At 39.2% G+C, this 25,403-nt stretch overlaps 1 protein-coding gene across 3 annotated transcripts in view; it reads right to left on the reverse strand.

The window, feature by feature from the left end:
- Window positions 1–8,007, reverse strand: part of Kif20b (kinesin family member 20B) — a 57,184-nt gene extending 49,177 nt beyond the window's left edge. For all 3 annotated transcript variants that reach the window (XM_048438903.3, XM_085693802.2, XM_048438899.3), the window contains exons 1-5: window positions 7,918–8,007; window positions 5,567–5,714; window positions 2,194–2,280; window positions 1,994–2,110; window positions 1,091–1,229 (exon numbers count right to left, since the gene is read on the reverse strand). In XM_048438903.3, coding sequence (XP_048294860.3) covers window positions 1,091–1,229; window positions 1,994–2,110; window positions 2,194–2,280; window positions 5,567–5,713 — 490 coding nt within the window. In that variant the 5' untranslated portion in view covers window position 5,714; window positions 7,918–8,007. The remainder of the gene's footprint in view (window positions 1–1,090; window positions 1,230–1,993; window positions 2,111–2,193; window positions 2,281–5,566; window positions 5,715–7,917) is intronic.
- Between the last annotated feature and the right edge of the window lie 17,396 nt (window positions 8,008–25,403).

The following is a 25,403-nucleotide window of genomic DNA, read 5'->3' on the forward strand; positions in this document are numbered from 1 at the left end:
CCAGGATAGGGGAGAAAGTACAATTTGAAAGTGCTTGCCAAGCAACAAAGCAAACAGACCTGAATACCAGTGTGTTGGGGAAATAAGTCAAGCGCAGAAACTATTTCCTCTCATATGCAGAATCTAGATTTAAACTGAGAAAGACAGAGGGAGAAATCACTAAAGGAGGAAGAGGAGAAGCAATACTAAGGGAAGGCAAAAAGAGCATCTATGGAACGTGGTGTGTGGGTGTGTGTTTTCTATACATAATATATATGTATATACATATGCATGTGTGTGTATGTGGGAGTGTGTATACAGCATTCTGTATATGCAGCCAGAAGGAAAGACTATTTTGCAAGGAGGAAGAGGACCAGAAGAAGGATTGGGGGAGTGGAGAACTGAAATAAGGGGAAAGGAAAAGAACAAATTATAATGATATGTATGTACAAGCATGGCATAATTAAACCAATACTTTGTTGTTTTTTGTTTGTTTGTTTGTTTGTTTGTTTGTTTGGGTTTTTTTGCTTTCTGAGATAAGGTCTCATTATGTCGCTCTGGCTAGAGTAGAACTCACTATGTAGATCAGACTATCCTGCCTCTAACTCCTAAATGCTGGGATTACACCAACACCTCCACCTCTAGTACTTTTTAATATTAATTTTTTTAAAGCCCTAAAAATATATACATATGCCTGACGGTGGTGGTGCACACCTTTAATACCAGCACTCAGGAGGCAGAGGCAGGCGGATCACTGTGAATTCGAACTACAAGAGCTAGTTCCAGGACAGGCTCCAAAGCTACAAAGAAACCCTTTGTCAAAAAACTAAAATAAAAAAATAAAAATATTTTTAAAAAACATATACGTATATGCAATAGTTAACAGATTTAGAAGGCTATATTAATAATAAAGAGGGAATGAATGTGAGAAGGAACAGTAGGTGATATAAAAGGAGTTGGAGGAAGAAGAAATAATGTGATTATATATTTTAATGAAAAAATAGTGAAAATAAAAAATATGGACTAGATGATGGAACTATAACATGTAATTATGAAAATACTGAATGAATATTAATGGTTTATTTTTCTAGTCAAAATAAACAATATTTACCTTGAAATGTATAAGTTTTTCCAGAATTGGTCAGTCCATATGTAAAGATCAGCCGACTATGTCCTTTCAAGAGGTCTTTTACTGGCTGCATAATGCAACCCAGAAAGAATTCTTTTTGGGAAGTTTCAGGTCCAAAAACCTAAGGAAACATTTTTAAGATAAGACTTTTAATAAAATTCATGTTCAAAATTATTAAATATTTATTTTGAAATATTAATTCAGAAAAGTACCATATTTCTACCACCAGTATTTATAAACTTTTAGGATAGAAACTTCAAAACTGGCAAGGGCTCAGTGGGTAAAGGTCCCTGCCAGCAAGGCTGACAACCTGAGTTAAATCCCTGAAAACCACATGGCGGAAAGAGGAGGAAAGCCTCCTGCAAGGTCTTCCACATGCACAGCACGGCAGGCACACACAAATAATAAAAAAAAACAACTCTAAGAAAACTCACTAACCCAGTCAATCAATTGTTCGTGAGTTTTTAAAAATATTTTTAATTAGAATAAAAAGGTTAATTCAGTGACTTACTCACTTCAAATTATATATTTACAGACCTGGGCTTAACTTCCGGGGGGGAAAAAGTATATATCTCAGCACCGAAGACTGAAGTTCTATGAGCATAAAACATGCACTCTACTGTACACAATTATACAACTGAGCCCATGTCAAGTCTTGCCCTATTTTAAAAAATAAATAAAAAAATAAAAAAATGAAAAAGAAAAAAGAAACTATGACACTGAAATAGAGCAAAGAGAGCGAGCGGGGGTGTTCTTTAGAGATAGAATATGTGCTTTACATGTCCACAACATAGCTCTCCACACCACACACACACACACACACACACACACACACACACACACACACACACACACAAATCCCTGTTTCCCAGGGAACTTACTTACCCTAGAAAAACTGAATTTCTGTGCCATCTGTGCAGAGCCCTTCTCATTCAGGTGACCAAAGATGCTTTGGGGATCTTTCAGCAGAACATTTTGCGAGTCCAGAACTTGTACACAGCCCTAGAAAACAGGCACACAATAATAAGAGTAGCATTGATGGAATGAAAACAAAATATTAAAATCTAAGAAAATTCAACACAAACCTCAGTCTCATGTTCTTTTTCTGACTGTGTGAATGGTCTTATTCGAAGGCAAACTTGGAGGTAATTTTTAGATCCCAAACGGTTTGCCTAAAAAAAAAATTAAAAATATAATTTTTAAGAGATTAACTGTCTTCATATGATTGATTTACATAATAGCCTACAGAATTTTTATTCAGTCATTAACCTATATTGGTTTTGTTTCTTAGTATTTCTACAACCAAGGCCTTGCTACATAGCTGAGGCTAGCCAAAAATACAGTTTTTGTTGGTGGTGGTGGTGGTATTTTGTTTTGTTTGGGGACAGAGGAAAGTGGAGTTCAGGGGACAACTTTCAAGTGTTGGTCCTCTCCTTAAGCCTTAGGTATTAAGAGTATGTGATGCTCCTGTAGAGGACCTGAGGTCAATTTCCAGCACCCACGGGCAGCCCACTACCATCTCTCACTCCAGTTCCAGGATATGACAACTTATGACCTACTAGGGCACCAGACATAGTGTACATACATACAGTCGGACAGAACGCCCACATACTTGAAAGAAACATTAATAAAAGAAAAATCTTGGTAGTCCAGGTATGGTCTTACACATCTACAATCCCAGCTACTCTAAAGACTAAAGCAAGAAAATCAAAACTGGAAGCCTGCAAGATATACACAAGCTCCAAGGCCAGTCTGGGCAACTCAAAAGATCTTACGGATATAGTTCAGTGATTGAATGATTGCCTATCATATACAGGCCATGGCTTTTATCAAGACAATTCAGTTGTTTTTAGAAACAGATAAATAAGGGAAGGTTTTTATCTCTATAGATAGGGGAAGGGAGGAGGAATATAATTGTAAAAACTCAGGTCTGTAATTTTAGTAGGTGGTTCAGTAATTCAATGTCATTCTCAGTCATATTCAAATTCCTGACTAGCCTACACTATGTGATATACCCTGTCTCAAAACCAACAAAGTGCATTCTTATAATCCCAGGACTCCAGATCTCAAAACCAACAAACTGTCAGGTGGTGGTGGCACACGCCTTTAATCCCAGTACTTGGGGAGGCAGAGGCAGATGGATTTCTGTACATTCAAATCCAGCCTGGTCTACAGATTGAGTTCCAGGACATCCAGAGCTGTTTCACAGAGGCCAGGATTGTAGGTTACTGCATGCCTATAATATCAGGACTCCAGAAATGCGAAGGCTAGAGGGTAGGACAAGGGAAAGCTACAAAGAGAGACCATGCCTCAAAAATAAACAAATAAACTTTATCCTACCTGTATACAGTTCACACAGATGTAGAGTTTGGGATGTTTGAGTGGCTTCCTTAAACCTGCTGTGTGATGTTCTAGTTTGTAAATTAATTAAAGTGATTTTATTTTCATTTAAAAAGGAACAAAAGTTTAAAAAAATCACAATTCATTATCGTGATAAAGGGCATTTACAAAAATAATCACGAAAGAATGATTTTAACAACTCTATTCAACACTTGCACTAGAAATAGCTCTACCCAGTGCAATTTGTAAAAAGACAAAAAAAAAGAAAACACACCCAAATTAGGAATGAAGATGCCTTCTCACATACACAACCATCTACCTACAAAATCGAAGTTACTAAAACCATTAGAGGTCAACATGCATCATGATACAAATTAATATGCAAAATCAATTAACTGCTCTATCTGCAAAGGAACACAGTTAAAGATTTATTTTAAAAAGCAATACCATTCACAAGAATAAAGAAAATTCCAAAATAAGAATAGACGAGAACAGGCTGGAAAGCTACAAAACATTGCTAAAAGAAATTAAAGAACCAACCAAAATAAAGAAGACACATCTTGCTCGGTATTTGGAAGATTCAATCCTGTTATGATGAATGTTCCCCAAACCGATACACAGATTCAATGAATGCATTCTTAATTAAGCATTTTCTTCCCAAGAGCTTTTATGAAGAAACTGATAAACTGATTTTAAAACTGATATGGAAAGGTAAAGTATAAATTACATAGAACTGTGAACAGCTCTGAGAAGTTGGAGCACTACACTACCTGACTTCAATATTTACTATTCATGCTTCACAAACTCAGTTTCCTACTGTCAGAAAGTTCAAGATTTCTGTGACCCTGCTTTTATATGTTCATATCAGTTATTTACTTAATTAGAAGCCTTTTGGAACTTTTGCATACAATGGATGTTGTAGTAATTTAGCAGTCACTGTATAAGGTAAACATTAGAATGAGCAGACGTTTTTTAGAAGTACTTTGGCTTTGAAGAACCCTTGTGGGAAAGTGATTGTTTTCTGTGATTTATAGAACTGTTTTATGCCCATCCCAAGTCTTTGATCACAAGAAGCCTCAGGCACACCTGAGGCTCCTGTATTATTGTGTAATGCAAATGAGACATATTAAAGGACTAGAGCCTTGGGGGCATGTCATGCTCTCCTTCAGTAGGACATGTACATTAGATTTGGGACCTTGTTACGAGAAATAATTTGCATTAACAATAAATACATGTTTGCATGGCTGTTTGGGGTTAAGTCCATCAGAGAGGCTGGATCTTTCTGCTGCCACATAGGCATTAAAATTTCATCCTGGATTGCCTTTCTTCAGGGGGACCCACGCTACACACACAGTGCACTCTGACAATGAAGACACTGCAGGTTCTTTCCAGAACAGCACAATAAAGCAAGCACCACAATAAAGTAGACCACATGAATATTCCACCAGTTAGTTTAAATACCAAAGAATAAAACCTGAAAATGCTTTTGCTTCAGATGGATACAGTTAGGATACAGGTACACACATTCTAAGTTGTTTAGACCCACTGTCTAAAAATGAACTGTTGCCAGATGGTGGCGGCACAGGCCTTTAAACTCAGCATTTGGGAGGCAGAGGCAGGAGGAACTCAGTTGGAGGTCAGCCTTGTCTACCAATGTAGTTCTAGGACAGCCAGGGCTGTTACACAGGGCAACTATCTTGAAAAACAAGAAAACAAAAAGAAAGAAAGAAAGAAAGAAAGAAAGAAAGAAAGAAAGAAAGAAAGAAAGAAAGAAAGAAGGAAAGAAGGAAAGAAGGAAAGAAGGAAAGAAGGAAAGAAGGAAAGAAGGAAAGAAGGAAAGAAGGAAAGAAGGAAAGAAGGAAAGAAGGAAAGAAGGAAAGAAGGAAAGAAGGAAAGAAAGAAAGAAAGACAGAAAGACAGAAGAAGGAAAGAAAGACAGAAGAAGGAAAGAAAGAAAAATGAACAAATGAACTGTTATATATTTCTTTTGATACAGGGCTCCACTGAAAAGCCAGGATACAAGTCTGCTTTAAATATAGGAAGTTTATGGAAACTTTGCAAAATAAACACGTTTTCCCCAGAGCACAATAAACAGGGTTTTCCTTACATTGTACTTACCCCAGGGTTTGCAGCAACTAAGGAAAACTCATGAGAGAGATCAAGCTTAATGCCATCAAAATTTATTTCCGAAGGTCTTGCAATTGGGTCAGCACTAAAAACATAAGATGGTCTAGGCAATCCATCTTGATTCAAATGAGATTCCATTCTGAAAGAGCAGTAACCTCTTTAGACAAGTATAATACATCAGTCTATGAGTCACCCACAATTTAAAGTCTACACTCCAGGGAACTTCGATGTAGTTCAGTCAGTATACTACTTTGCTAACATGCACAAAGTCCTGGGTTCCATCCCTAGCACAATAAACAGGGTGTGGTGGCATGGGTCTACAATTTCAGCACTAGAGGTGGTGCAGGAAAATAAGAAGTTTCAGGTCATCTTAGCTATACAGGGGATCCAAGGCCAGTCTAGGCTAAGGCAAAGATCTTTTCTCAAAGAACAAAAATAAATAAATAAATAAATAAAAAGAAAAACAAAAAAAGGTTGTGAATGATGGTCTAAGCCCAGTTCCCAGACCCCTCCAAGGAAAAAGCAGGTGGATCTCTGAGTTTAAAGCAAGCTTGATCAATATAATAAAGCCCTGTCTCAAATCAACTGATTACTTAATATAAAAACTAAAATTTTCTACTTCCCCCATCAAAGAAATTGGATATCAGAGAAAAAAAATTAGACTGTTTCATTTACACTACAACAAACTATTAAAAGACAAAAGGCCAAATTATATTGACAGATTCCAAATATACTAATATTGACCACTACCTACAACTATTCATATGATCCAACTCTTAGGTAGATTCATCCAAAGACATGCCATGAACAAATGCAATTAGTGAAAGAAGAGTATGAAATATTCACGCCACCTGAAATCCTCATCTCATTAATCAAACAGAAAAGAGAATATGGGTTGAATCAAGATTGCTGTAAACCAAATATTAACACTCAGGGCTGAAACTCAGTTATTTGCAAAATGGCTTTCAATTTGATTCTTCCAACTTTAAGTAAAAAGTGAAATAATGCATATAAACTTTACATTTAAAATAGAGGATTGGGCCGGGCAATAGTGGTACACACCTTTAATACCAGCACTAGGAAGGCAGATGAGTTCAAGGCCAGCCTGGACTACAAGAGCTAGTTCCAGGACAGCCTCCAAGACTACAGAAAAACTGTCCCCACCCCACCCCCATCCCACCCCCATCCCAAAAGCGAGAGAGAGAGAGAGAGAGAGAGAGAGAGAGAGAGAGAGAGAGAGAGAGAGAGAGAGAGAGAGAGAAATAGAGGACTGGGTTTTAACGAGAAATTCTGGGTAGCTAAGGCTCTGGAGTCCATGGCCAGGACAACCGCCCCCTCACGATAGATAGATAGATAGATAGATAGATAGATAGATAGATAGATAGATAGATAGATAGACAGACAGACAGACAGACAGACAGATCAGAAAAAATTCGGTAACTGGCAAACACAAATCTTAAACTGAATATGAAATAAAGCCATCATTGAATTATTAAATCTGAACTGAACATGAAATCACTACAGGGTAAACCTGACCCCCCCCCCAAAAAAATGAAATATTTTTAAGAATCAACCAGATGTGCCAAGCAATGATGACCTCACTCCTTTAATCCCACCACTCAACACTCCAGAGGCTGATGCCAGCCAGTCCACAGAACGAGTTCCGGGGCAGCCAAGACTACACAGAATAACCCTATCTCAAACAAAAACAAACAAAACAAACAAAAATCTACCAGATGCACAATACCAGAGGGGGAAAAGGCTGCCTCTCTCCTGTCTCTTTGCTTGTTTGTTTTGTTTTGTTTTGTTTTTAAGAAACAACAATCTAAAACACCTACACGGAGATTCCCAATTTGGAGACGGTCATCCACCTACATTTGTTTACGGCAGGCTTCAAAATGCATGTCAACAGAAGTGCCCAAATAAAACTGGTCCACTTCCATTTTCTTTATATACACATAAAACCCAAATAAGCTTTTTTTCTACCGTGACATAAAAGTGGCGTGACATAAAAGACTGGCCTGTGCCCAGGAGACCTTGTCACGGGACGAAACTGCTCACCTCCGGAATTCAGAGAACTAGATGTGGCAAGTCTTTTCCTGTCCTAGGAAAGTATTCATGTCTTTAAATATAACTCGCATCTCCTTTAACAGAGCAGGAAACCAAGGCCCAGAGATTAAAGTCTTGTGTGTCTGAACTACCTAAAGTTGCGGTTCAGCCCCGCACCTGCAGCAGCCTCGCTCGACCACGGGCGTGACGAGCCCGGCCGACGCTGACATTGCCGCGGCGTCGTAGACTCAGCTCTGTGCAAGCAGTCACCCTCCTAAGTGCCAGCTCCTCACCTGCAGCATCCCCGGCCTCCGCAAACGCCACGAGCAGAGCCAGCACCACTCCGTTTTCAAATTCAAACAATGGCGGCCAACAGCGCAATGAACCCTGGGAGTGGGCGGGGCTTCCGGAGAGCCCTAGGAGCTGGGCTAGCGCGCGGGGGACCTTTGCCTGGGCTTCCGGAAAAGGCTTTCAAATCTGGGGGCGGAACTTGGTGGCTGGGCGACCAATGGGCGGCCTGGCGCGGGCTCCTTCTCCGAGTTTCTCCCGACCACGGGTGGTGTGAGCCTTCCCAGATTCGGTCCCTAAACCCGGGGAGGTCACTGTCCAGAGCTCAGGCCGCTGCCGACACACTTAGGCCCGAGATGCCCCCAGGAGCGGGGAATGGCGGACTAGTCTCCTCCGAGTCGTGTCATTCCTGGGCCAGAAAATACTTGGGACCAGGTACCAGGGTCACTTCCACGTGATCCTACCTGTTGTGGATGAGACAGATTTTTTTCCTCAAAATGCATTTTAGAATCATTTCCTTTATATTTCTTTTCTCTTCTTTTTCCTTTTGGCTTCTCTGAAAGTATTAAACCAGCTACCGCTGCGAGGCGTTGTGCTTTGACAGTTTTACTTTAGGCACGGTGTTTGCAGTGCCCAAAATGTAAGTGCCCGTGCATACTTCTCTGCTTTGGGTGAGGTACTAATTTACTAATACATTCATGTGGCAGGGATTTACTACTGAGGTTAGACTTCGCTTTGAATAACGTAAACTGAGCGTTTACCTTACGCCTCCCCTGGCACTAAGTTCATGAAAAGGTCATATTTTATTGTCTGGTCCAGAAAACAACCTTCTAAGACAGGTATTACTATCGTCCCTTTTTATACATTCTAAAATACGTAATGACACAAAGGCAAATAGAACCGACATTTAAATTTAGCTGAAGAGTTTTGTGGCCCTGCTTTCCTGTGATCCTAGTTTCACCTATTTTCTTGCTTAGAAGCATTCACGCTTGCCTGACAAAAGTGTTCTCCACCCTTGATACAGTTTTTATATCTCCCACGGACTTCTCACTGCCTCATTCAGTTTGCCTACTCCACTCCCACCCCCCCACACACACAGTATAAAATTTGAGAAGAACTAGTTTGGATTAGAAAAGTAGACACAAGGCCAAAAGGAAAAATGAACAAAGAAAAGTAAATGTAAAAGGAGGAAAGATCAAAATACAAACTTTTACTTTCCAAGCTGGAATTTAAGCCTTTTTTTTTTCTTTTGAGACAGGTTTTTTCTGTGTGTCATAGCTGTCCCAGAAATCTCCCTGGAGACTAGGCTGGCCTCAAACTCACAGAAATTCGCCTGCCTCTGTCGCCATTGTACTGGGATTAAAGGTGTGTGCTACCACCACGCAGCTCTTTTTTTGTTTGTTTTATTTTTGTTTTTAACGAAAGGTTTTTCTATGTAGCTCTGGCTGGTCTCAAGTTCCGTACCTTTCTATCTCAGCTTCTTTTCAATGCTGCAATCATAGAAGCATTCCAGTACCACCCAGCTGAATGTCAGTCTTTAATGGACTTTGCTAATTTTCACTGCTCCGGCAGATACATTTATTCCATGGATCGAAATTGTCTACCGTACCTCACAGTGCCATGTTGCTTTTGCTGGTTATTTCCAGTCCTTCATGTGGCACCTTTATGTATTGGTTTGGCAAACATTTGTTGAAATTTTGCAATATTCTGGGGTTTAGGGTGACAGAGACGCTAGGTGAGAAAGGTGAACACAAAGACAATGCCATCTAAGGACAGATTCTAATGGGGCAACAGTCAAGTCAAAAAAATAAATAAATGAAACGATTCCGAGTAGTCTAAAGGGAATTGTCTTAGGGCTGTAAGATTGTGCTGGGGAAACCAGAGCAAATGTTTGATCCGTATCATCAAGGATCATTGGGAATTAACTAGTTAAGAAATACAAACACTCCAGGCAAAGAAAACATGATACCAGGCACAAGGGACAGAGAGAAAACAAAATCCAGTGGATCACCTTTTATTTGATTCTTACTCTCAGCAGCATTTCCAAGTTTCATGCTTGAAACACTCTTCCCTGGGTTACTGGGGTCAGCACTCTCCCTTTGCCCTTCTGATCTCAGCCGCCACAGAGGTTCCTTTCTCTTTTCCTCCAGCTCTAAATTAAAGGAACATCGAGTCCTGAGACCCCTGCTTTCTCTCCTGTCTAGTTAGCTTTCTACTTGACAAGTTCATCAACTCTTATAAACAGCAGACAGCTGGTAAATTATTCTCAGACCTTATGTCAGCGATTTAACTACATGAAAATATTCTACTACCCACTTAATGAAGTGTGACAGATTCCTACATACCGTGAGCAGTCTTAAGACTGACTGGTTCACTGTAGTATCCTAATCCTTTTCCTCCCTAGTTTCTTCTGTCTTGTAAATGATTCCATTGAAAACCAGGGACTCATCATTGTGTCCTCTTCCTTAGCACTCAGTACATAAGCAATTATACTTCCTGGCACATTGTTTTGTTTTGGTTTTTGAGAAAATATCTCATTCTCTAATGCAAACTAGCCTGGATCCCAACAGTCTTGCCTCATCCTCTCCACTGTTGGGATTATAGGTAAGAGTCAATAAGACTGGCCACCTTGGAGTGATTTTATTTTAGATTTTTTTATTTTTATACATTTTTATTGTATACATTTTTATACATTTTTATTGTAATTCTCCCCCAAGGTCCCCATGCTCCCAATTTACTCAGATCTTGTCTTTTTCTACTTTCTACTTCCCATGTAGATTAGATCTATGTAAGTCTCTCTTAGTGTCCTCATTGTTGTTTAAGTTCTCTAGGATTGTGGTTTGTAGACTGGCTTCCTTTGCTTTATGTTTAAAAACCACCTATGAGTGAGTACACGTGATAAGTGTCTTTCTGTGTCTGGGTTACCTCACTTAAAATGTTTTCTAGCTTTATCCATTTGCCTGCAAAATTCAAGATGTCATTATTTTTTTTCTGCTGTATAGTACTCCAGTGTGTAAATGTACCACATTTTCATTATCCATTCTTCAGTTGAGGGGCATTTAGGTTGTTTCCAGGTTCTGGCTATGACAGACAAAGCTGCTATGAACATAGTTGCGCACATGTCCTTGTAGTACGATTGAGCATCCTTTGGATATATATCCAAAAGTGGTATTATTGGGTCTTGAGGAAGGTTGTTTCCTAATTGTCTGAGAAATTGCCACATTGACATTCAAAGGGGTTGTATCAGCTTGCACTCCCACCAGCAATGCAGAAGTGTTCCCTTTTCCCCACAACCTCTCCAGCATAAGTTGTCATCAGTGTTTTTTAATCTTGGCCATTCTTACAGGTGTAAGATAGAATCACACAGTTGTTTTGATTTGCATTTCTCTGATGACTAAGGATGTTGAACATTTCCTTAAGTGTCTTTCAGCCATTTTAGATTCCTCTGTTTAGGTCTGTACTCTGTTTTTTTTTATTGGATTATATGATCTTTAGGTGTCCAATTTCTTGAGTTCTTTGTATGTTTTGGAGATCAGACCTCTGTCTGATGTGGGGTTAGTGAAGATCTTTTCCCATTCTGTAGGCTGTCATTTTGTCTTGTTGACCGTGTCCTTTGCTTTACAGAAGCTTTTCAGTTTCAGGAGGTCCCATTTATTAATTGTTTCTCTCAGTATCTGTGCTGATGGGATTCCCTGTGCCAATGCGTTCAAGTGTACTTCCCATTTTCTCTTTTATAAGGTTTAGTGTGGTTGGCTTTATGTTGAGGTCTTTGGTCCATTTAGACTTGAGTTTTGTGCATGGTGATAGATATGAGTCTATTTTCATTCTTCTACATGTTGATATCCAGTTATGCTAGGACCACTTGTTAAATATGCTTTCTTTTTTCCATTTGATATTTTTTGCTTCTTTATGAAAGATCAGGTGTTCGAAGATGTGTGAATTGATATCCGGGTCTTCTATTCGGTTCCATTGGTCTTCCTGTCTGTTCTTATGCCAATACCAGGCTGTTTTCAGTACTGTAGCTCTGTAGTAGAGTTTGAAGTCAGGAATTGTGATGCCTCCAGAAGTTCTTTTATTGTACAGGATTGTTTTGCCTAGCCTGGGTTTTTTGCTTTTCTATATGAAGTTGAATACAATTCTTTCTAGGTCTTTTAAGAATTTTGTTGGGATTTTGCTGGGCATTGCGTTGAATCTGTCCTTGGAGTGATTTTTAATTTTAAGATTTGTGTTTGTTTATGTTTATGTATGTTGGCTTGCATGTATGTATGTGCACTTCTTGTGGCTTCGCTCCCCCAGTGTCATACTTACATAAATTGTAAAAGATGGCTTGAGGCTTCACTACTAGCCAAGAACCATGTCTGTGCGAGGTTCTCTGTCCTACCCTACCATGTCTGTGCAAGGTTCTCTGTCCTACCTTACCAGTTTTCTGAAGTCGTTAATTTGAATATTGACTATTTCTTTGCCTTTGTATCAATGATAAAATAAAAATCTCAGTTCAAAGTCAATGAAGATGAATCTGACTATGAAGATGAACACAAGAAAGAAAGCACAGTGCTGACATTTCAGAGCCTTCCCTCACTGCTCATAATCTGTCAAATACATGAAACCACACCACCCAATGGAAGGTTCTATTTGGGATTGCCAAAATGCAACTGCTTAAGATCCAAATGGCAATGCTTACAGAGATCACATGGGGAATTGGGTTGGAAACAGCACAAGATGGTGCTAAAAGACTTTACAGAGTATCCTTGGCAACCATCACAGGCCTGCTGAGGTGAACTCTAGCTTCCTTTAGAAACAGTAGGATCTATGCCTGGGTGACCCTTTTAATTTAGAAAATGTTTTAATATGTGCTTATGATATTTCAGTTATCCAAGAAAAGATATCACAGATAGCTTGTTAATTAATGAAAGCCACCGAATTAATATAATTAATTGCTGAATTAATTAAGACTAAAAGTTGGGTGCAGTGGTTCTCGCCTTCAGTCCCAGCACCTGAGAGGCAAAGGCAGGTAGATCTCTGGGAGTTAGAGGTTAGCTTGGTCTACTTAGTGAGTTCCGGAACATCCAGAGTTATACAGGGAGATCCTGACTCAAAATAAAACAAACAAAAACAGACTAATTTCAGTAAAAATGTAAAATTTAATGTGTGCAAATAAGGCCTTTATAATATTAGGAATAAAGAATAATAAAAGGGAGGGAGGAAAATGAGAAAAAGGAAAAAGATGTAAGTTGTTTTGGTTTTGGTTTTTTTTTTTTTGGTTTTTTTTCAGGTGTTTTGTTTTTTGGGGTTTTTGGGTTTTTTTAGCTTTTCAAAACAAGGTTTCTCTGTAGCTTTGGAGCCTGTCTGGAACTAGCTCTAGTAGACCAGGCTGGCCTTGGACTCACAGAGATCCGAGTGCTGGTATTAAAGGCATGCACCACCACCGCCTGGCATGGGTTGCTTTTTTGTTTGAAACAGTGTCAGACTATGTAGCCCAGGATAACCTGAAGCTCACTATGTGGTCCAGGCTGGCCTCAAACTTAATCCTTCAGTCTCTACTTACTAATTCTGGGATTATAGGCATGAGACACCACACCTGGCCAAAAAAACAACAAAAAAAAGCATTTATTTTGCTTATACTCATCTAATGACTTAGCCTTGCAATACAGAAATAGACTATCAGGGCATGTGAGGGCCTACATGCTAAATATGATGGCACATGTCTATAACACCAGCATTCGGAGACAGAGACAGAAATGTTGTGAGGTCAAGGCCACTTTTATCTAGGCAGATCATTTCCAGCCAGCTGAGCCTGCATAATAAAACCTTGTCTTTTTAAAATAAAAAAGAAGGTTGGCCATAATGCTTAGTCATAGTGCACTTGCCACATAATGCATGTGCAAGGCCCTGGCTCCAATCCCAGTAGAGAGGAAAAAGAGTGAGAGTAAGGAGGGAGAAACTACAAGTGATCTTTCATTTCTTACAGTCAAAATAAAATGTTCTGGAAAATTAATTGATATGCACAAGTAATCATCACTGCTTAGTACCGGGGAAGAATATGAATACAAAGAAGAGCCGGGTGGTGATGGCACATGCCTTTAATCCCAGCACTCGGGAGGCAGAGGCAGGTGGATCTCTGTGAATTTGAGGCCAGCCTGGTCTATAAGAGCTAGGTCCAGGACAAGCTCCAAGCTCCCTGTCTCAAAAAAACCAAAAAAAAAAAAAAGGAAGGAAGGAAGGAAGGAAGAAAGAGAGAAAGAAAGAAAGAAAGAAAGAAAGAAAGAAAGAAAGAAAGAATATAGCCTCTCCCCCCACCACCACCAGCTAGGATTCAGTGGTGCCTCTTGAAAAGTTTGACGTCACTGAAAAGCAGTTACAGGCAGGAACATTGCTGCCACTGCGGTGGGAACTATTTGGGGATACTCACCTTTCCAGCAAGTGAGATGACCTAGGATGAGGTTTGGCACGTGTTTGTTTTATTTAATTTTTTTTTTTTGAGAGAGAGAGGTGTTTATCAAAGGATGTTTTTAATATGTATTTTAAGCACAAGAGTTAAAAGAAAGGGGCTGGAAAGATGGCTCAGAGGTTAAGAGCACTGACTGCTCTTCTGGAGGTCCTGAGTTCAATTCCCAGCAACCACATGGTGGCTCACAACCATCTGTAATGAGATCTGGTGCCCTCTTCTGGCGTGCGGGCATACCTGGAGACTGAACACTGTGTACACAATAAATAAATAAATCTTTAAAAAAAAAAAAGAGTTAAGAGAAAGGAAAAGGTGCTTGGGAAGAAAATAAGACATACTAAAGAGAGCATAGTATGGGATTCTTTAAGAAAATCACCTATCATAAAACTTCCATTGAAAGCTTTTTATATTTTTAAATAACCTGATTTTATTATTGTGGAATTCCCTTTCTGAATCTCAAGCATTAATCTCATTGACAGTAGTTGAAAAAAATGAGAACTTAACAGTCACTCACACTGCCCTTGCTCGTTCAGAAATCTCCACTGAGCAAACAATGCCTGAGTTCTGAAGCAGCTCTGCACACTGAACAGAAAGGTACGGGGAAATGCTAGGGGCTTTTATGTGGTTTGGTCAATTATTTCAGAGAGGAGCCCCTAAACTAATCGTTTATATTGCTCCTGTGGTGAGCAGTCAGATTTTTGCTCCTTGAGACATTATACCACAAGAAGAGGCCAATCTGGTCTTCATAGAAAGTTTCAAGTCAGCTAGAGGTACACTGTGATACCGTATCTTGAGGGAGGAGGGGGACAGAGCCGGGAATCTATGTAATGCCTTTCTCTCATAAGGTAGGAGACAAGATTATAACGAAAGAAATGTTACAGAGTGCTTATGTATGGCAGAGTGTGTTGATGTAAAGAGAAAATGGATGGGATTTTATGATCACGAGAGGAGTGACGACTTTCCTCCGTCAATAAGAAGTTTGCAGGGCTTCGCAAGTACAAGTCAGTGCCTTGAGGCTGCCTGTGTGCCAGCTGAGTACAAAGAAGGCACTCAATACATAATCACATTACAAGCTGGTAGGAAAGAATACTGTTGAAATAGTCTCCATGTCTTCACACTTCACCACAAATATGTGATTTCTTCCCGTCTTGCTGCATTTTACAAATGTTCTGTACTTGTTTTCTGGGTTTTCCACACTTCTGGAATCATAGAAATGGACTAAACTGTCCTTGCCCCTAATGAGAAAGTAGAGAAAGACTTGAGAGTAAATAAACCGTCTTCAGGTTTCTGTAATAAACTCCTTTAGCATTTGATAAAGATACGAAAAATATGAAGATGATGGGAATGAGGAAGGAGAAAGTTGCTGTTCAGTAGAAATTCATAAGTAGTGCATGAAATAAGGACCAGATTGCAGAAGATGAACTCTGTCATTTCTAGAAGCATCTAGTTGTTGAATGTCTAACGTATTTCAATTTTAGACTTGAAAACAATAACTTAGAGTCGCATTTTGGTTTACAATTTATGAAGCAGTTAAAAACTGGTTGAACAGCCATCATAGTGCACACCTATAATTCCAACATTTGGGAGGTAGAGGCAGGAGGATTGCCAGGAGTTTGAGGGGAGTCTGGACTATGTAGTGAATAGCAAGTCAACTAGAGCTACATAATGAGATCTTTTCTATTACAAAACAAGGCAAAACAAACAAACGAACAACAACAACTAAAAACAAAAAAACAAACCCGGGAGATCCAAAAAAGCTACCGAGACACAGTCTTGCCTCTCTACACATCTTAGATCAAAAAGGACCACACAACCCCTGGGCTCCTTCTCTTCCGTGTGTCCTTCTATCTCCCTCTGAGTCCACTAGGACTCTATCGTCCACCCCAGCCAGCTGAATGTGGACTCCACTCTCTGAATCGAGGTTGGATTGTATTGGTGTGGTCTCAGAGCAATGAACATTTGTCTCCCCGGACAAATCAGTTTGTGAAAATAATGAGGATACTAGAGATACGTCTAAAATGAGCTCTTTTTCTTTGTTTTGCCTGATTTCACAGCAAAGCAGTAAATAATCACTACATAAGTGCCAACAGATTAGTTAGTACAACAAGGAAAATGTGAAGTGGGGCGGTGGTGATGAACGCCTATAATTCCAGCAATTGGGAGGCAGAAGCAGGTGAATCTTTGTGAGTTCAAGGCCAGCCTGGTCTCCAAAGTAAGTTCCAGGACAGCCAGGGCTGTGTACAGAGACACCTGGTCTCAGAAAACTAAAAACAAAAACAAAGACAAATCCAGTCAAATGACCAAATTTTAAGATAATATAATAAGAAGAACAGATATGAAAGAGCTTCATAATCTTGACCAAGTTTCTAACTGAGCTTCAGTCTTTTCATCACTGAACTGGTAACTTTAATACAGGTCAACTCTTTATTGTGCAACTGAAAAATAAGACAAAAGCAGAAAAGACTCTGAAACCCAAAAAAGTATTTAGTACACTTGGCAGCAGGACTATTGGGCAACAAAACATGCAGTGAGCCAACATGAAACCTCTGAATTCTCATTTTGGATGATTTCTCTCCATCCATCCATCACATGTTCCTCTTTACTTGCTCAAATTTTGCAACATGATGATTAATTGCACTGGAAGATGTCCAAAAGTGTTAAAGATGTACCTCTCGATAATGGTAAGAAGAAGAGTAAGCATTTGTCTCTATCAATAGCTCAGAAAGTAGAATTATTGCAGAAGCTTGATGCTGGTGTAACTGAGACATCTTACTGAAGACTATGGTATGGGAACCACTACCATATATGACTTAAAGAAACAGAAAAAGATAGGTTGTTACATTTTACAGTGACAGTGATAACCAAGAACTAGTTAAAAATAGAAAAACATTGCATAGAAACCAAAAATGAAGAACTGAATCATGTGTTCGTTGGATTCAACAAAGAAAAAAGATACACCACAGACAGGCCTGTTGGTCATGAAACAAGCTAGATTATACCATGAGGAACAAAACATTGAAAGTGAGTGTGACTACTGAGAAGTCTGGCTGCAGAAATCTGCAAAGCATCTTGGAATCAAGTATCTTAAAAAGAGGTTGGATAGTATCCTACTGATCATACATGCTGAAAATCATATTGACGAACTTGCTAAGATAATGTCTGATGATAAAAACCTCAGCTCTGAACAAATTTATAAAACTGGTGAAATAGCCCTTCATTGGTGCTATGTTCCTAGAAAGGCGTTAACCATGGCCAATGAAAAGGCATCAACGAATTTCAGGGATGCCAAGCAAAGGCTGACTGTTCTTGGGTGTGCTAATGCTGCAGGCACACACAAGCTGAAGCTAGCAGTGACTGGATGAAGTCCACATCCAAATTATTTAAAAAGGTGGACAGTTTACAAGTGTATTACTATGCAAATAAGAAAGTATCAGTAACAAGAGAAGTCTTTTCTGACTGGTTCAATAAGCATTTTATACCAGCAGCAGTACACAGGCTGGACTGGAAGGAAATTGCAAAATTCTACTATTTCTAGACAACTGTTCTGAGTACCCTCCTCCAGAAATTCTCATGAAAAGTAATGTTTTTGGAATTTACCTTCTGACTAACATGGCATCTATTATACAGCCTATTGTAGAATATTATTTTCACTATCTAAACATGTATTACATTTGTTTATGCCATGGAATGTTACTTTAACTGTGTAAGGTGTGTTACATTCATTTATGATGCATGTGTTTAATGATGTAAGGATTTGTGTTTAATTATGTAAGAATCTGTTGCTGTTTTACCTTGCCGGCCCAAGGTACCCAACTGGTCTAATGAAGGGCTGAACGGTCAATAGCTAGGCAGAGAAAGGATAGGTGGGGATAGTAGCAGGAAGAGAGGATAAATAGGAGGAGAAATCTAGTCTTAAGAAGGAGGAATGAGGGGGCTGGAGAAATGGCTCAGAGGTTAAGAGCATTGCCTGCTCTTCCAAAGGTCCTGAGTTCAATTCCCAACAACCACATGGTAGCTCACAACTATCTGTAATGGGGTCTGGTGCCCTCTTCTGGCCTGCAGGCACACACACAGACAGAATATTGTATACATAATAAATAAATAAATATTTAAAAAAAAAAGAAGGAGGAATGAAAGAAGAAGGAGGAAAGAATGAGGGAGACACCCAGCACGAGAAGCTGGGCAGCCACTGCCAGTCAGTTAAACATGAGAAGCAGAGAAAGTAAGATATACAGAAGGAAAGAAAGATAAAGATCCCCAAGGCAAAAGCTAGACAAAGAGAAGCCGATTTGGGAGCTGGTTGGTGACCCAAAAGAAAAAAGGTTGGTGCAACGCCCTTGTAACCTAGGAATCTTACACTCTATGAAGAACAAGTACAAGCACTTCTTTTTGCACAGCTCGTTTACTTCAAGGGATGTCTCAAAATTCAGGACTTCCAGCAACAGTTTAGTCTTAAGGATGCTATCTATGCCATTGCTAATGCTTGGAATTGACTTACCAACATTAGCAAATGCTTGGCACAGACTTTGGGTTACAAGGACATTTGAAAATGACCTTGCTGATGAAGGTTTTAAAGGGTTTAAAGGCTCTAATGAAAAGATCATGATATCAAACTCATGACTTATGCCAAAAGCTTGTCAGATGAAAGTGCAAATAAACTGGAAGAAGCTGACATTGAGGAAGTGTTGAGTATTGACAATGATGCACCAGTTGTACATCCTTTATGTGAGGGAGAAATTACTGAGATAGTATTAAATACAGATCATGATGCAGACAGTAGTATCACTGATAACACTGAGAACACAGGGGGAAAAAATCTATAGGTCAAATGATATAAACATGTGCCCAGTTAATAACTGACCTTCAGCAGTGAGCATTCATCAGTGAGAAAGAGCTTATGGTACTGTATTTAATTAGAGAGAAACCCTTAGACAGAAACCCATGTTGAGAAAACATGATATGGGAAAAAAAATGTTTTTAAAGGCTCTCTGGTAGTGTCTCCTGCAAACTTGACAGTGTATTTCTATCTTACAGAATGTCCAGGTCCAGCCTAGTCTCATAGACAATGGTAATGGTAGTATAACCTTTTCACCAAGATTCTCAAGCAGCCAGAAATGACATTTATTCCATGTATCTATGTTATGTTACATATTCACACACATACATGTATAAATTTAAATGCCTTTTAATTTCTTGAAAGTTGTATCTTTCAAAAAGCTTGAAGAGCACATTATATATTTATCCTGTTTTATTTACCAATAAATTTATGAACAAATTACATTTTTTGATAGATTTATTAATGTAAAATTTCTTCTGCCTCTGCCTCGCAAGTGCTGGTACTAAGGGTATGTGTCACCATGCAAAAATGTCATTATGTTTCATTACAGTCTTATACTTATTTGGGCGTGAAGGCAGAAAGATCAGGAGTTTAAGTCATCCTCAGCATCAGATTGGACTACACAAGATCCAGTTGTGAATGCCAGAAATAAAAAAAACTCATCAATGTGCTTAAACAAGAGGTGGTTTATTCCAGGCCCCTCTCTTGGCAGCCCAAGGGGAATTTTAGTCCATCCATTCTCAGATTCCCAAGAAAGTTAAGAAAATGATTGTTTTCTTATTGTTATGAATTCTACTACTACTACATTTAACCTGGATACAGATCTCACTAATGCAACATTTTTTTTCTATCACAGTCCTAAAGCTGGGAATATTCCATGAGCCCATTTCCCTTTATTTATATGATATTCATGGGAATTAACAAATTTGGGCTCATTTGAAATCATCTCTATTTAATGGTTTTATTTTGAAAATATTGCACTGTCTTCAAAGCCTTCATACTTTCGTTGTTATTTGATTTTATTTTCTTTTGTTTTATAATTTTTCCTTTTATCCTTCGTTTTTTGAAATTTTACCACTAAGCACCCAAATTTAGTCTGGAGTTTTCTATTTGTTTTCCTCCTCATTTTAAGTAGCAGTCACAGGCCCTTCCACTGATGTTCCCATCTTTCATTTTCTGTGAGAGATGCTGTACTGTTATCTCTTCGGAAATTTATTCTTCATTATTTTCACCAAACTCTTCCTCCAGAACTCTATCCTAGTTTTCATGAAGTATTTGGCGAGTTATGGTTGTGTCCTGATGTCTGCTCTTTCACTTAGTCGCTAAGCTTCCTGTCTGTGTGTGAGTGTGCGTCTGTTTGCCGCATTCTATCTTTCTGATGGACACAGGGGAGAGATGGGTTCCCTTCTAGGGTTATGGAGCCGGTGGCACATTTGGGAATGGAATCTCTTGCTTTTTAAGAGACACAACACTCCTGGGGAGTACTACACTGCTTCTGGTGCCCAGCTGTCACTGCCCTGGAATTGCTTTTCCTGTTTGCTACCCAGAGCAATGAAAGGACCAAAAGAGCTGCTTGATTGTCCCTGCTGCTGGTGATGTCACAAAAATCATCTTGACTGTTTGATCCAGGCATGCCTTACAGTCCCAAGGTTTATTTTCCCCAAACCTGGAGCAAGACTGAAGCCTTTCACAATTACAGATGCTGCCACTTTCGTGAGTTTAGGGCAGCGATTTCTTCTTTCAATGTTATCTCAACTCCATTTTCTTTTTCTATAGTTATGATCCCATTTGTCTTACAGCATGGGGTGTGTGTCTGTGTACACATGTGCCCAAACATGTGGGCACACAAAGACATTTCCTGTATGTAACTGTTAGGGTTTCAATCATGAGAGGAATGCATGCACTTGCAGCAATCTGCCTGCCTCTACCTCCTGAGTGTTGCAGTTCTGCAGAAGTTTTCAAAACCTTTTAGTACAAATACTACTCTTAAAATGAAGTGTATAGAGAAAGTCACTACAGTAAAGAAATAAGAGCAATATGATTGGACTAGAACAAAAGAGAGAGCCTTCCTTAATTGTGAACTACTCATGTCTTCCTTGTTTGCCACTATAGCTACTGAAACCCTTCATGGAATCTTAGAACCCTGAAGATTCACTTAGAAATCACTGGAGTTATCTATAGTTCAGGTACATCTGGCTCTACTGGTTCCTCCCTTCCTTTCCCTCACTCTCCTGTGTGCCTAGATACTAAGACTAGCTCTTGCCATTTTTCGGCAGTTTCCTATTAGAGAAAACCTTTTCAAGCTTACAGAATAGGGCTGGCAAGATGACTCAGCAGGTAAAGGCACTCGCCACTCAAACCTAAATAGAAATTCGTATAAAGATCAAGCTCCAGTTGTCGCGGGACAGGTGCTCCTGGCCTGGGAAGAGCAGCAGCTGCAGGCTCTTACTAGCTGCCCTGTGGCCACTCTGATAGACTACAAGTCAGGACGCCCAAGGACTGACCTGGGTTTGAAATCCAAAGCCAGAACAGTCTCCCTTTCAACAATACATCCCATTATTAAACACTAGGCAAGTGCCATGTATCCCAACAGCAGAATCTGAATTATTTTTATCTTGAAATGTCCACATGACTTAAGCTTGTGGGAAGCTGTGCTTGCCAGAAATAGACTGACAACTTTATTAAGGAACACTTAACTGAAACAAATCTGGATGCCTTCTCATATTGAAATCAATATTTTGTATAAGAAAGATGTAAAATGGAGTGACTTTCATGTAGAATTATTTCTTGTGAATTTTTAAATTGTATCCACTCAAGAAATAATCTCATATATCCCCATAGAAGACTTTCAATTCTACTTCTAAAAAAAAAAACTTATTAGGGACTGGAGTGATGTCTCAGTGGTTAAGAAAGTCTCCTGCTCTTACAGAGGACCTGGATTCAGTTCCCAGCTCCCATATGGTGGATCACAGACATCTGTAACTCCAGTTCCAGGAGATCTGGCACTTTCTTTTGATGTCTGCAGGCACTGGGCATGCATGTGGTGTATATACATGCAAAACACTCATGCACATAAAATGAAATACATCTTTTTTAAAAAATTTAAAAGAATATTATGTGTATGTTTGTTACGAGTCAATTCTCTCCATTCACTGTGGCTTCCAGGATCAAACTTAGGTCATCAGGGTTGAAGGTGAGTGATTTTAATCCTTGAATGATCTTTCATCCCCCTTTAATCCTATATCAAACAACAAAAGCTTCACTTTTGTTCTAGATTAATTTTTATTTTTACAACACCAATATGGATTTGATCATTTAAAAAATACTGTCTTAAAATAAATAAATAAATAAAAATACTGTCTTAAATAAGGAGTAAAGCTACAGGAAAACAACAAGCCACTTAGTCTCATGTTTATAGTAATATTTTTTATATTGACCTCAACTGTTAAAAACACATTGATACTTTTAAAAAAGCTGAGCTAGCATAGATGGAGTAAATCCTCTAACCAGGCAAAATAAAGAATTATAAAATTCAAGTTTCTGTAAGTGAAGACTTTGGGATCAATAGTATTTTGTTTATCCAGTTTAATTTTCTATAGTAAATACTTTAGACATATTTTATATGAAAAAAAAATTATCCTGAAGATCCACCACCCAAAGACTCCCAGATTCTCACTGTGAGCATTTTGGCCTACTTGTTTTTTCATTCTAACACACACATATGTAAGTGGATGTCCCAATGTCCTCTTTGTTATAGTTACTATCTGCCTTATAGTCAGAGCCAGACAACATTTATGTGACATTTCTCATGTTTAATATTGTAAAACAAGTGGTTTGTTCATTTTAAAAAGAAACTTCAGCCTGGTCGCAACAGAGACTTGTAATCCCAGCACTCTGGAGGATGAGGCAGAATGATTTGGAAGACCAGTTCAAGCTACTAATGGACTGCAGAATGAGTGTTGGTGTAGTGTGTTTTCTGTCTTTTTTTTTTCTTTTTTCCGAGACAGGGCTTCTCTGTAGCTTTGGAGCCTGCCCTGGAACTCACTCTGTAGACCAGGCTGGCCTCGAACTCATAGAGATCCGCCTGCCTCTACCTTCCGAGTTCTGGGATTAAAGACATGTGCCACCACCCGGCGTGTTTTCTGTCTTAAGCTGCTGGGATCTGAAAGTCATTTTTCATGTAACCAACACTTATATCAAATAAAACCATGATGAAACCTTGAAGTAAACTAAAATAGGGGACACTGACTACCAGTTATGGAAAGAAAGAAAACTAATGCTAGAGGCAGAAAAGTTGGCGATCTATGATCTGCAGTAGCAAAGCACTTGGCAAAAATCCTTATAATAATAACTTAGAAGGCAAGCTACATGCTCTCTGATCTGTCTGGTCCAAGAGAAGCAGCTACAGGGAACCAAACTGTTCATGTATATTGGCTACTGTTGGCTAGCAAGCACTGGCAATTTGCAAAAGAAAAATTGGAAAATATGTAAGGGATCTTAAACTAAACTACTTGCTGATCTCAAGTTGCAGGGAATTATATTTAGAAAAATGGTAGCAAAAAAAGTCTGTTAATTTACTATTTTATGGCAAAGAGCACATCAGACATGTAGTCTTCCCATCAGTCCAGACTGCACTACAGGGCCTACCACGAAGATGCATCGTCCAAGAGGGAATGAATCGAACAAAATAAAAAACTGAGCCGAGTGGTGATGCATGCCTTTAATCCCAGCACTTGGAAGGCAGAGGCAGGCAGATCTCTGTGAGTTCTAGGCCAACCTGCTCTACAAGAGCTAGTTCCATGGCAGGTTCCAAAGTTACAGAGAAACCCTGTCTCAAAAATCAAAAGAAAAATTAAAAGAAAAATGAGACTATATCAAGAAAGTATATAAGGCCTTAGAAACTATATATGAAAGTAATGTAAAGTCTTAAATTTCTGAAGAAAGTTGTTTCCAAAAAACAAAAAACTAAACAAAACTCTATGATAAAGACTAGTAAAGGAATAAAACAGCTTTCAGATCCATGAATGAAGAGAGTAGACTTCAAAATGGACTCAAAAATCCACCGTAAACCTTGAAGAAAGCCTACTCCCATTCACCAACCTTAAAATCACCATGTAAGGTAATGCACAACAAAGGGAATTCTCAAGAAATAAAACCAAATTTTCATAAGGACAGATGATTGAAACAATTATCTCAGGTGCTGTGGACATGTGGTGAGTTTATGCCACCATAAAGATGAAATTGTGATATTGGAAGGAAAAATGGAAATAACTGGAGATCAGCATATGACATGAAATAAGCCAGACCCCTCCATCCTGCTATCATGTGTTTTCTCTCATCTGTAGAACACACACTCAAACATTAATATAAAGTGAAGTGATTTTAAAAGAGGAGGGAAGAATATGGGGAGAGAGAAAGGGAAAAAAGAAAGGTTAACTAGAGACAATGTGCTCAAAGTACATATAGATGAACAAAAATAATTGCCTTAAACTTACTACTTTGTATAATGAATATGTGCTAGTATGTAAGCCTCCGCACTTTTCTGTAGATACCCACACCCAATCCAGGCTTGCGCTTTCCCGAACTCGGGCCCACGAGAATGGACGACTGTCCTAAGGATTTAAATAGACACACACAAAAGAGACCTGCTCACTTACCAAAGAGTAAATGGCCACTTTATTAAACTCAAGTCGGGTATTTATACTAGTGGGCATGAGGGTTCAAAAGGGCACGGCCTCCTCCCATCAGGAGCAGTGGAAGGAGATTACAGGTGCCCAGGGGCGCCTCAGGCAGAATCAGCTGGGGGAGGCAGGCCTATGGGGCCCACTGCTAGAACCTTGATTACAGGTGGAATCACCATAACAAAAGAGAGCCAAATTCTTCCTAAGCTATACCCTCAAGCCAGTGCTAGTGCAGAATCTCCAGGGAGCCAGAGGTCAAACAGCCCTGTGAATTGCCAAGGAAGAAAAGGGAAAAGACCTGTGTACCTACACTAGTAATCATTTTTTTACATTTATTTATTTCAAGAGGGGAGGGCTCATGCTATGATGTGTGTATGAAGGTCAGAAGCTGCAGAAGTCAGCCCTCCCATCCTAACTTGTGAGTCCCAGAGATCAAAGTCATGTTGTCTGACTTGGTAACAAGTTTTTAACAATTGAACCATCTCACCAGCTGCTCCCCGCTGCCAATTTTTTAAAATAGTAACTTTT

Source organism: Myodes glareolus, chromosome 7 (assembly GCF_982192425.1).
Source record: "Myodes glareolus chromosome 7, mMyoGla1.1, whole genome shotgun sequence".
Classification (NCBI taxonomy): domain Eukaryota; kingdom Metazoa; phylum Chordata; class Mammalia; order Rodentia; family Cricetidae; genus Myodes; species Myodes glareolus.